At 25.8% G+C, this 13,547-nt stretch overlaps 1 protein-coding gene across 1 annotated transcript in view; it reads right to left on the reverse strand.

The window, feature by feature from the left end:
* The window catches only part of LOC129962729 (transportin-3-like), a 49,060-nt gene that overhangs the window by 4,395 nt on the left and 31,118 nt on the right, over positions 1-13,547 (reverse strand). Inside the window, exons 17-24 of the mRNA XM_056076683.1 lie at positions 10,900-10,991; positions 9,763-9,848; positions 9,378-9,579; positions 8,026-8,142; positions 6,457-6,551; positions 6,159-6,327; positions 5,683-5,859; positions 3,680-3,792 (exon numbers count right to left, since the gene is read on the reverse strand). Of these exons, the coding sequence (XP_055932658.1) occupies positions 3,680-3,792; positions 5,683-5,859; positions 6,159-6,327; positions 6,457-6,551; positions 8,026-8,142; positions 9,378-9,579; positions 9,763-9,848; positions 10,900-10,991 (1,051 nt within the window). The remainder of the gene's footprint in view (positions 1-3,679; positions 3,793-5,682; positions 5,860-6,158; positions 6,328-6,456; positions 6,552-8,025; positions 8,143-9,377; positions 9,580-9,762; positions 9,849-10,899; positions 10,992-13,547) is intronic.

The raw sequence follows: 13,547 nt of genomic DNA on the forward strand, positions 1-13,547 counted from the left end.
ATTTAATAATGAAAATAATTATTATAAAATTTATTTACAAAATTTTCAAAAGTTTATTAAAATTATTAACAAAATTTCACAGAAATTAAATGCTATTATATATAATAATAAAAAAAAAAGGTTTTAGAGCAATAAAAAGCTCTACAATTGGGGAACATAGTTTTAAATTCTAGAAATTGTATTTTTAATGGGAACCCATTAAAATAACCCAATCAGAATACACACTTTTATTGAGGCGTGGGATCAGAGACTACAAAGCTTTTTTCTAAAAAAAATTCAAGAAATATAAAAACACAAAGGATAAATTTTAACAAAATATTTTCACCCTTATATTCCAATCAGGGTTTCCACTCAAATATGAACGAGAAAATAAAATCCCTATGTTTTTCCTGTAGGTATACAATGTATAAGAGGGAATGTGGGAACACTACTCGCATGCAAGCTAAAAACTAAGAGGGAGGGGGGGGGGTATATTTTATCAATGGAAAAAGCAAGTGAAAGTAAGCAATAATTCAATATCACTTGAAATTACAGCATATTAAATCAATGCTTATATTTACATATGAAAAAAAAATCTATTATTGACAAGAATTTAGCAGGGAGGGGGGAGGAAATGTTGATAATTTATTTTATGTTTTCTAATTTACAATCATGCAAAATAAAGAATTCAAAATGAAATAAAACACTAAATAACTCTTCTTATCATGATATAACCATTTAACAATTATTTAACAAAAAACAAAAAAAGACAAGATGCAGCTCTTAAAGCAGCAAAATTTCTGAACATGCATTCATTTTTTTTTTTTTTTTGTAACATTCTCCACAAATATAAAACACTTTGCTGAAACTATCTTTTTTAGTTTCAGCAGCTCCACTAGTATTCAAGTAGCTTGTTGTCACCATTTCAACCAATATCAGTATTTTTTCTCATCATTGCAAATTGGAAAATGTGAATAAGAAGAAAAGAGCTTTCACAATTTAATAGTTGTGAATAATGTTTAGTTTTCACAGTTACGGCAACAATCTTTCATACTTGCAATGCTAAAAAATACCAGCATTTTTGAGATTAAGAAAAAGAAAAAAAAAACCCAAGATATTAAAAATTCTATTTAATTTCCTGGTTTTAAAGGGAAAAAAATTCAAAAATGATTTGTTTTAAAAATGATTTTTAAATTTCCTGTGTTTTTCTGGTGCTGTGGCATCTCTATCCAATGGACCATTACTTCCTTGCTTACTGCTTTTAGATGCTTACATGAAAAGCACTGAAGATGCTTTTTAGTGCATTTTGCAATTAATAAGTCACAGCAGATATTGAAATCACAATGGAATTACTCTCACAATTAGTTACAATATTTGATGCTTAATATAACTAACATTTTTTGGTTCTATATGAAGTAACAAAGTATTAATCCCACAAGAATCTCTAACTATACTTTGACCAATGCTTGGCAGAATGGAGGAGGAACTCCTGGTCAATGATAAGACATATATAGACCAACGAAACTTTATTTGCATCTAAAGAAAATAAACTGCAGTGTCCATTAAAGCATTTTAAATTTGCATTTTAAGTTACACTATTAGCCTTATACCTAAAACTATTTGATTCAGCAATTTGATTCAACATCTTTTTTTTAAATTTTAAATAATTTAGTACATTTATAGCATGTATCCCCCCCTTTTTTTCAATTTTATTTTGAGATAGTAATCATTGTTTGTCCATGTTTTTCACATATGTAGAATATACCTTTATTGCAAATAAATTTTTTTCATAATTTCAAAATACATTATTTCAATGCATTTTTTCAATTCATTTAAAACCAAATGTTTTGAAGCATGAGTATATTTTTTAAAGTTTTTAATCTCAATACTTTTATTTAAGGAGACATGGCCATAAGAGGATAACATAAGGTTCTAAATTACTTCTCACAATTTCTGTTAAGATTATCAATCTTTTAAATGTTTTGATAAAAATTAATTAATTCCATTCTTAGGGACTTTAAACTGCAGTTTTCAATGAATTATAAATCATATCACTGAAAAAGTTATTAAACTATATTGAAATATAATCACTTTTTTTTTTTGTAGCTACTAATCATTGAAAAGATGATAAAGAACATCTCATATTATTATTGCAGAAACAGGCTTGTTTAGCTACATCTAACCTTCTGTAAACATATGCCTACTTTCAAATACCAAGATTTTTTTGCAATTTCAGTTGAATGTTAATTTTCAGCCACCACAACAAAGAACCATACTGGTTTTATATACTAAGAAGATATAGGAGAAAGTGTAAATAATGAAAATATATAAACCTGACCAGCATAATATCCATGTATAAATTTAATGTAACCACAAAAGGTTAAATAACTTATATTCCTGACAAGTACACAGCTGAGAAAAGACTTATCTGTAATTGAAGATTCAACAAAGTTTTCATATCCATGCATCAAATCTCTTAACTGTTTTTCAATTAAAAAAAATGAGTTACTACACTTTTTTCTTTTCTTTTTCTTTTTTTAGCATTTTAAACTTAAAGAATCACACTGTAACTTTGCTGATATCAGCATCAAATATCTGTTTGAAAAATCAAACTTGCAACTGCTATTAACAGTTGTTAAGCATTCAAAAACATCCAATTTTCAGGGCAATGAACGTTTTAAAACAATCAGTAATCACCTTTTTTATACCTTGCACCAAAATGGAAAAAGAAGACATTGGATGATATTTTGGTAGAATATTAAATATGGCTGGATAATTTTGGTCAATGATAAGAAAAAGAACCACATTTAACAGTAAGGTTGGATTTTTGTAACAAATTTTAAGATTTAGATATTTTGATGTAGCAAACTTGCTGTTTCCAACTTTCTCAATGTATGTTGAGGAAGTTGAGAAAATAAAATTTATAAAATTTCCATTATCCATTTATTGTTTTCTTGTTTAGCAGAAATTGCATTATCTAACCAGCTAAGGCACCAATTAAAAAAAAAATCCCTCTCTGAAAAATTTAGTAATTTTTCTTCTCACTAAAGGTTTTAAGACATTTGAACAAGGAAGTCAATAGCACTTGTTGAATACAATCTCATCATGTTTAAATGGATTTCAGAAAACATGCAGAGTCATCCATGATTGAAGGTTCACTAAGTTTTCATATCCATATTTGTTAACAACAGTGCAAATTCTTTTTGCATCTTTCATTGTTTTTCTTTTATTAATAACCAGCCATAAAAATACATAAAACTTTTCTCAGATGCACTTTTTCTGTTCTAAATAATGAAATTCCCATAAAATATTTTCACTTTGAACGGTAGAAATTTTTATAATCAAGCTTGTTTAACCACAGTGATCAGTTTAAAAGAAAAGATTTCAATTAGTATTCATAAATGCATTATTTTTTGAATGTTTTCAATATGCAATAAAATAAGAAAAGTAATTATTGCAGAATGACAGAAGCACTAAATTAAATAAGCAATATTTAAAGTATTAATAAAAATAAAAAAGAGAAAACATTTCTATCGAAAGTAGTTGTAAATATAATACACAGATATCAATAAAGCACACAGTTTATAAATGAGTAAAAGTTTATACAAACCAGGGTTTTTAAAAAAATTTATATTATTTTCATATTTTTAAGTTTATATTCATTATTCAGTTATATTCAAAAACTTAAAACAATACTTACTTCAAAACATTATTATGAAATTCCAGCAACTGTTCAGGTGTTGCTGTTACAGTACCACTACTACTTTGACTGGGAAGTAATCTTAGCGCATTTTCTAACCATATTTTCAGAGCCTATCAATGAAAATAAAAAGAGATTTATGTAACAGCTGCACTTTTAATATTTCAAGGTTAGAAACTAAGTAAAATTTTTATTTAGACATTTTATCATATGCATAAATGCTTTATCTTCATATATGTTATTTAATACATATACAACACTTTAAAAAAAATTCTACTCTTGATATCCAATAACAATTTAGAAAGGGTGAAGGCAATTTACTTTATAAATATATAAACTAGGTCAATAAATTTCTTTCAAAAAATTAAGTCAATTACTTAAAGGGAAAATTACACAAAAATCATTGAAAAATGCTGCCATTTCAAATAATATAATTATATTAATATGCCAAGAAAGTATAAGAAAAATGTTTATTTCTCTACAGTTTTGAGCATTGGTAAGCACTAATTTTGATAAGTCCATATAATTTAAATTTGAATTTACAACACAGTCATTCAATACTCTTAAATTTATTAAAAACTATAAAAAAGAATATATTGCTTGCAAATGTAACTTTGTCCTCCTCATTTAAATATATTTCTACATTATGTACACATAAAACACATATTTCATGTTCTTTTAATTATTATAATTTATCTATATGCTTATTTTTCAACAAAACCCCTCTTTGCATGATGACGGAAATTTTCATCACAATATTTAGTGAACAAAAAATTGTACTCAAAACAGATATATTGTAAATTGGATGTTGCCTGTAACTTTTTTTAACAACTATTGCGTATAAAGAACATAGCCATTGAAAAAAAAAAAAAATCTCTATCATTATAGCGGGTTTGAACTTGGTTGGAAGAAACATGCAATTTCTTGAATATTTTTTTTATAATTAATTTGAGAATTTTTTTTTCTAATAAAACCCAGAATGAATGGAAAAAAATGTTTGTTTTTTGTGTTTCCATTATTTTCTGTACAATTTATATTGAATGCCCCAAATTATCTTCCTAAAACTATGTGAAAGAAATTTACACCAATATGCAGCTGTTTTACTTCCAATGTATGATGAAAATGCTTTTTATTATGTTTATTTTATGTTATTTTTGTAGAGAAATTTAGAAGAGAGGGATATTGAAGATTGGCCAAAAATTGTGTGCCACTCCAATGTAAATACCCTAAATGCAAAGGATATTCTACAATCTAATTCAGCAAATCACACACACACACACAAATCATGCAAAGAAGGATTAAGAAATCCTAATTTAAATATTCTAATATTTCTTTGTTAATTTAAATGAAGAAACAAAACAAAGTAAATATTTTTAAAAAATTGTGAATATGGAATATCTGAATGAATTATTCTTTTCATTATCAATCCTAAGATAAAACTTTTAATTAAATATTACAACTGTGGTTTATTTTACATTATTTAATTTTTAAAAATAACTCCTTTATCCTAATTACTAGAATCATCATTCTTAAACATTGTATTGTTATGGAATTTTTTATGAAATGAACATTTATTGTGAATGACAAACACACACATTCTCTTTCTATATATATTCTATTGCAGAGAATAATATAACAAACATTAATACCCTGATAATCTCTAACGGCAAATTTAAAAGTCAAAAGAAGATAAATGATATGAAACAAAATAAAATTAAAATTCACAATTCATTTTTTGTATTGTGTTATAATTAAATATGATAGATAAATTTTAATTTTAAGCTTAAATGAGAAAGATTACTTTTACATCAGAAAATTAGAAAGTTGTTCAAATACTCTATAAATGTCATAATTTATAATTTTAAAAATTAAATAGACCCATGAGAAATACCATTGGGTGGGATGTGGATCTGAAAGAAATAGTTCCTGCTATCAGACACAATTATAATCAAGCAGACCATTAAAAAATAACTGATAAAATTAGTTTTTAAAATTGAACATACCTCTTTGTCATAGAGAACTAAGTCATAGAATACATCTGCAGCATTTGATAACATATATGATGGCAAACAAAATACACAAGAATGCATTAAAGTATTCACTAAGTTTTGTCCCTGCTCTGCCAGGAGGGCTTGTGTGAGAGCTCGTCTTTGATGGAAACTGGCAGCATCCTGTTGTGCCTTGAAGAAAATAAAACTCTATAATAAATATTATATTGAAATATATATAAGTGAATACAATATAAATACAGTTATTTTAGTAAATATAGTCAATCAATCTTTAATCTATAATCAGCTTATTTAAATTAAGGAAATAAACTGATGATTTGAATTTTAAAAAATAACTATGAAGAATAGAATGTTTCAACAAACTATAGTTTAAAGTAGCATAACAGATGTAAACCAATACTACACTATATTGATACCAAATGACATCTAACTGCAAAATATAAAACTTATAAAAGTGATTCATTATTTACCTGCTTGCTGCCTTCTTGCAATCTTGCTCCTTTAATAAAATCATGGAAAAACTTTACTACTGAGGTATTTGCATCTTTATGGTCCAATTTAGTAGCCAGAATTGCACATTGTAAAATTGGTTTGATAGTTGGACACTGGAGGAATGGAACAGGTGCCCACTGCAGGAATCTAGAGGAAAATGAAAAATCTTTTAGATTTGTGATTTGCAGCAAAATTCACTTGAAACATTGAAAACAAAATTATTAAATACAAAGGAAAACACAGAGTATTAAAAACCCAAAAGTAAATAAAAATTACCTTGTGCAAAGACGAAATAAGTCATCCACAGTATCTGGACAGTTCCTTAAGCCATCATTACTTTCCAACAATCTAAATGCAGGTGTACAAAATGCCTATAAATCAGAGAAAAAGATAACTAATTACTTCATAGCCACATTTTGAAACTGGGTATGAGATAATAAAAATGTAATCATATAATTAGCTAAAATTAAAATGATATTTAAATGCAGTTTGTCAATAAAATATTTATAACAGAATAATCAAGTTTAGAAAACAGCCACTCACACAATACAGTGAATGCTACTCAATATGATCGCAGTAAATATTGTCAAGCGCTTTTCATATAAAAATCTTTTGCTCCTAAATCCACATATTCAAATGTACACAGAAATAATCATATAATATTGTTACTATAGAAATTAATAAGATTACTATACATTGTTTAATATTATCAAGTTTCGAGAAGAGAATAAACTGATCCTTCATTTTTAACATTAACAATAGATATTCAGGGGATTTCTAGTTACAGTTGTAAGGAAATGTCTGCTATCATTTATTCTATGGGGTGGCGGTCACATTCTTTTGTTTGAAACAGAGTGAACTGGATTGATATAGGGGTAGCTTTGCTAACAAGTCTGGTTTGAAATCTATTGAATAGCTATAAATTACCTGAGGGTTAAATACAAAATTGAAATTCTGAACAATTATAAGAATCTGCTTAAAATGAGACAATACAACGCTGTATTGCAGCTGAAAATTTCACTGCCTTCTCATAGAAAAATTTAGAAAAAAAAAATTGAGTTATTTATGATAGGGTTCAAGCAATGAAACACACACACACAATCAAGAAATATGCATTAAACAGGCATCAAAAACATCATTAATTGGAAGCAAAAATAAGAATTAAATGCTGAAAACTAGCAAAAAATTACACTCAATTTTCCAGATTATTCCGTGATTTTTTTTTTTTTTCCCCCTTCAAAGTTCAATAAGTTTACAAAAGTAAATGTAATTACAAAGAATCATAAATAAATCTATATCCAACACTATCTATTCTGGATATTAGAATTAAATCATATAACATGTTTAAAATGATTCATAAAAAGGATCTGAAAAAAGCATTTTATAGCTAAAGTAATACATAAAAGAGAAATATAATCTTCCAAATTTTTATTAACATGATCAGTAGATTGTCTTTCAAATCCTACTATACAGGATAAAAAGTCAACATAGAATGTGCATTATTAAAAAGTAAAATGATTTATTCAATCTTGCAGCAAAACTGCCATCAATAATTTATCCACATTATTTTTCAAGTCTAATATATAATTATGAGAATAATAATAATAAATTTCTTACTGAAAAATCCATTACAGATATAAAAATAAACGTCAAATATCAATAAATAAAATGTAAAGTAGTTCATATTTCATTACAAATACCTTAAAATTAAAAAAACAAAATCAAGAAAACATTGTAAACACACAGACACACACACACACACACACATATAATATTTATAATAGAAAACATAATAACACAAATATATATATTTAAAATGATAAAATTTATTTGGAAAGAATTTACCTGTAACATATCCAATAAACCTGCAATACATCCAGGTTCAGAACCATATTCATCCACAAGAACACTTCCCAAATAAAGAAAACAGGAATGTTGATTGACTTGATAAATTTGTACCATCTGAAACAATTAACCATAAAGATTAATTTTGCATTCAAAATAGTTATGTAATGGTCAAAATCTTAGATAAATGTTTGTGTACTGGAGTCTTGAATAAATTGCAACTAAACATAAAAGCCATAATTTATTTTATTACTAAATTTGCAGGATTAACGAAGAAATTCAAATGCAGTTTTTGTCATTGTGAGTGATTTTTAACTATGACCACTGGAAAGAAATGCAGAACGGCATCACTGCTAAGACTATGAAGCAAAAAAAAAAAAAAAAAGGTTTGAAAGAGCAAGTTTGTAATGTTTAAACAGTTCAAAAAATGGTTAACTCATTTTTAAGACATATACCTTAACTCAAACTAAAAAATTCCTCAGGCACAAGTTTAATATTATTACATCCCAAGATACATGGGCAATCCATGCAATTTAGAAGTTAAAGTATTTTTAAATTTTAATTTTAATAGGTAAGAAATTATTTTATAAGTAAAGCCAAAATGTAACATGTAATACATACATATGTAACAAAAAGTACCATAAACTGATAAAAAATAATTATATAAATGGGAATATATATGTGGCATTTAGTTCTTAAAAATAAAATTTTGCAACCAAATTGGACACAAAATACAATTTAAATATTGGAATCATTTAATTCATTTAATGCTAGTATAAATTTATATGTTTTTGTTTTAGTATATACTTTAAGATGAGGGACATATGTTATTAGATATAAAATAGGAAGAAAATAGATGCTACTAAAATATATATCGATATTTGAATCAATTACAGAATTTTATTAAAATATTGCAATATAAATATAATTTATAATATGGAACATTTAATCTAAGAGCAAAATAACCGTTAGATTATATATAATAATTAATTCAAATTTCAGCATCAACTCCTTAAAAAATTTTCTTTGATAGAAAAAAATAACTTAAATCAATTTCTAAATTTACCTCCAATATCTTTTTTTTTTAATGCAATTCCTTTAAAATAAATTTATATATTTTTTCAGTATCAACCATCAAATTCAATAGGACTTCTCTTTCTTTTTTCTTCTTAAAATGTAAGTTTTAAAATAATAATATTAATTTAAACTTAGGGTTTTAGCCAAATTACAATGATTACATTAAAAAATTTTTTTACATAAATAAATAACAAAGATTTTTTTGTCTCAATTTATAAACATTGCATGGAAAAATTATAAATATAATATATATGAGAAAATTGAATGCTATTAACTTGTGTCACAAGAGGTTGAAGTAAGGAAACTGATTGCTTTCCAACACATCTCACAGCAAAACGAATACATCGGCAGCATCTTTCAATTATTCGAACATCTGCTTGATATTTTCCACAGGTTTCAGACAACAAAGGCCACACTTTTTCAATTACAGGCAGACATGGATGCATTTGGCCATTAGTTATGGAGGGAGTTGTATACCTAAAATACACATTCAGTTAAAGAAATGTCTTTAATACAAACAAGCTTACATTTGAAAATTACAAGGTACTATTTAAGAGATGCCTTCAAACATGTTTCAAAATTTAGGTTTAAAAAATGAATATAAAAATTACACACATGTATAAGCTCCTAATCAAGAATTAAAAAAATATACAGTCTTACCTAAAAATAGCAGCCAATCTGTCCAACCATACTGCTGGATCTGTCTTAGTTCCTTCTTTTACAACACTTTTATCTTCCTTTAATAGCTATAAAAATATTTCACACTTGAACAACAATGAATTAAAAATATATTTTAAATTCACACAATTCAATTTTATATAATATTCAGTTTTATAAAATATTTCACTTAATTTTATATAATTATCATAACATAAAAAGAGACTAAACATTACATTACTGAATAAAATTTTTGCAGACATTATTTATGAAAAATGTAATTATGTATTAGCATTATGCCAGAATAATCAAAATTCTAGAATTGGAATTTTTGTAAAATTAAATTTTGAGCAATGTAATTAGTTGATAGATTTCTGACTGGAGGTGGATTGCCATGTAAATGATGCTTAGTCCAGAATGAATACCATAGCTATGATTTCAATTTTGCAAGAAAGAAAGACAGTGCTGGATAATCTAACTACAAGGTCTCTAAACTTAATCCCATGACACATTTTACAAATACATAGAATATAATTTTTGATATTGAACAGATGCAGAAATGAATTTTTTGCCTTTTGTACATTTGTGTCCAAAGCTTTCTATATTTTTTTTCTGAGTAAAAACAATTTGAAATTCCTTCATATCTAGTCTAACAAACCACTAATGTAGAATGAATTTGATGATACATTTTGAAATATGAAGCCTCTTAGCCATGATTATCATATTTTTATATGTTGTTCAATAAAAATTTTGTATTCATTTTTTTTCTTTCTGATAAATATTAGAACCAAATTTACACAGACAGTCAGAGATACGTGTTTCATATTTTAAAGAAGTCCTACATTTTTAATACTTCCGTTCACATGTTTGTACAGTTCAATCCATAAATATACATATATGCTTTAAAATAATAAACATACAATAAATGATAACATGCATCAGAAGTTTTACAAACCATTTTTTTTTTGTAACATTAATGACGCATTAAATTGTGAGTTCTAAGATAATCTTACAAAAGCAAATAGAGTCAAACATGCACTTGTAACTTTTAAAAACATAAATTTATTACTAAGAAAATTAAGGCCAACTAAACAATGTCAAACAACAAATTCAATGTAATTTTAGTGATTTTTTTTTTACTTGAGATAAAGGTGTTGTCTGAGTTTTACAAAGCTCCATTAAACCATCAGTGATTTTGTCATGAGGCATCTGACCAAGAATAAGTGCAGTTCCTGAATAAAGAAAAAAATCAAATTAAGGACATATATAATAGTTGAAATTAATATAATGTGCATTTTTAATTTTAAAAATATAAATACAACCTTAAATCGCAAAAATGAAATTTTCCAATTAAATTTATAATTAAACTATCCTACTTTTTGAAACATTTTATATTATTTTTAATAAGATTTAGTCTCAAATATAATAATTGTTACAAAAATGCATCTGCTGCCAAAAAAAAATCATATCTTTGTAAGAATGGGAATCCCCAGATTTTATGCATATTTATAAAAAAAGTAGTACAGTTTTACTACTGTTTGTACTGACTGCATGTATTGATTGCACACATAGAAATAAAGCTAATTTATATATTAAGAAAAGTTATTCATCATAAAATTACAAGTCACAGGAAAAAAGAAATTCTTTATTACTTTGATTTGTCAACAAAATTAACAAGTTTTTTTCCCATCCTTCTTTTTAAAACCTTAGAATTTCAATTACCAAATTACATAAATTATATTTGGATGACTGGATAAAGCTCAAAAGTTTCAGCCTCTGTTACAGCTTTCAATAAAACTGCCTCCCTTTTCACAGAATTTGCTGTGCAGAGAAGCAGCATCATAAATTTGTAATAATATATATTAAATTTATATATGAACAGTACAATATGATAAAATAGTATTTTAAATTGTGATTTTCAGTTTGATAAAACATGATTCAAGATAACCATTATTATTTTGACATTTTTCAATTTTAATACTAAAATTAATTTGGATAACTGGAATTCTATAATAATAGAAAGCCAAATTTCACATCTACTATTTGTTTGGTAAGTATTCACATTTCTCATATCAGCAATCAGCCGACTCATTAGGGATGAGGTGAAAACATAGGGCAGGCAAATGGAAATGAATTAATTTTTATGGATATTCTAATAAGTTTCTTGATGTTATCAATGCACCAGCTCATAAGAAATAAGTGTATCATCAAGGCAGGAAGAAAGCAACATATTGCAATTTCAGAATTTCAATAAAATTTTAAACTGATTCCTTTTCAAATGAATAATAATAAAAAATGCTGCAAATTTTGCATTTAAAAGAGCATTGTGTGAATTTAGTAAAAGAACTGAAATAAATGGGGAAGTTTAATAGTTTGAGTTTGATCAATCTTAAAATTAAGTGATATCATTAACCCATTAAGTGATATCAGCCCTAACTCATATATATCTTAGGAATCTCTAGTTGAGAATAATATTTTAGACATACTAAAATCAGGTATGTAAATTCATATATTTATTTTAAAAAATTAAATCTAAAAATAAATAAAATTTAAAGATTATGTTCTTAATTAAATTTCTGATAAGGTATACTTACAGATGAAAGAGGAAGTATTTACATTTGAATATGAAAATTCTGCATATCAGCTTAATTTTATTAAATACAAAAGAATATCCAACTCTCCATTAAGAGTAACATCTCTGATTACTTAAAAATATTTCATGCTCCTTTTTGAAATCAGTAGAAAATATTTTGGGGTCCATTTAGTTTCATTCATAAGTCTTTGAAGAGAATATTTAACTATTTTGAATTGAATCCCATTGTTAAAAGACGAAAAATTGCAACTCTAGACTTCTCAGATTATTATAATAAATGTAGATCAAAACACAGTACAAATTACAGTACAGTAATATTTTTTCAAATACAGTAATTTTTTTCCCTTAATTCTTATATAATTGTTTAATATTAAAGAAGTTTATATTATCATTTTTCAAGATTAATATTAGTACAACTATTGCTAGTATTTTTTTCTAGTATTTTCTAGCAGTTTTATCATTAGTATCTCTTAATAATTTTGGTTTGCACAAAGTAGTTTTTATAGTGAAAAAAAATCAACAAGAACTCTTTAAAAATGCTTTAGCAGCAGTGTGGGAAAAAATTATTCATCCAATAATATATTTGTGATGCTGAATCATAAAAATTAAAACAGTACATAAAAATGCATATGAACCTCAATGCATCTAACCTGATGCGTATATAAGTCAAACATAATAAGGAGTTCCAAAATTTATATTAATTGAGATTACATACATTTAAAAGTTTAAACAACAGCTAAAAAATTTTAATAAGGAAAAAAATAGATAAACTAATATACTGAAAAATAAATACAGCCAAATCTCATTTAAATTTCATCAACTCTCATAACAAGTGATTTGCATAACAAACAAAATAACATGTAAAAATCATTTCTTTAATGTTCACAGAATGAGGAATGATTTGAAACTGCAACATCATGTTCATAATTTTCCTTGTATCTCGGCCTTTAATCTGTGTTTAATGCTTGTTTGTTGATGTTTACTCTCAACTCAAATAGAAAATGATATTTCAATAATATGTGAGCACAAATAAAAATATAGCTAGTAACTACATTCTGTGTCACAGCAAAAAATTGCGGAGATTTCTTTAGAATAGGATATAACCTTAGTACCACATCAAATTTCAAGTGAAATAAGGGAGATGCTGAAAGCATGAGAAACAATACAATCCTATATGATCCTCATCTTAATCATG

This window comes from Argiope bruennichi, chromosome 3 (genome assembly GCF_947563725.1).
Source record: "Argiope bruennichi chromosome 3, qqArgBrue1.1, whole genome shotgun sequence".
In the NCBI taxonomy this organism is placed as follows: Eukaryota; Metazoa; Arthropoda; class Arachnida; order Araneae; family Araneidae; genus Argiope; species Argiope bruennichi.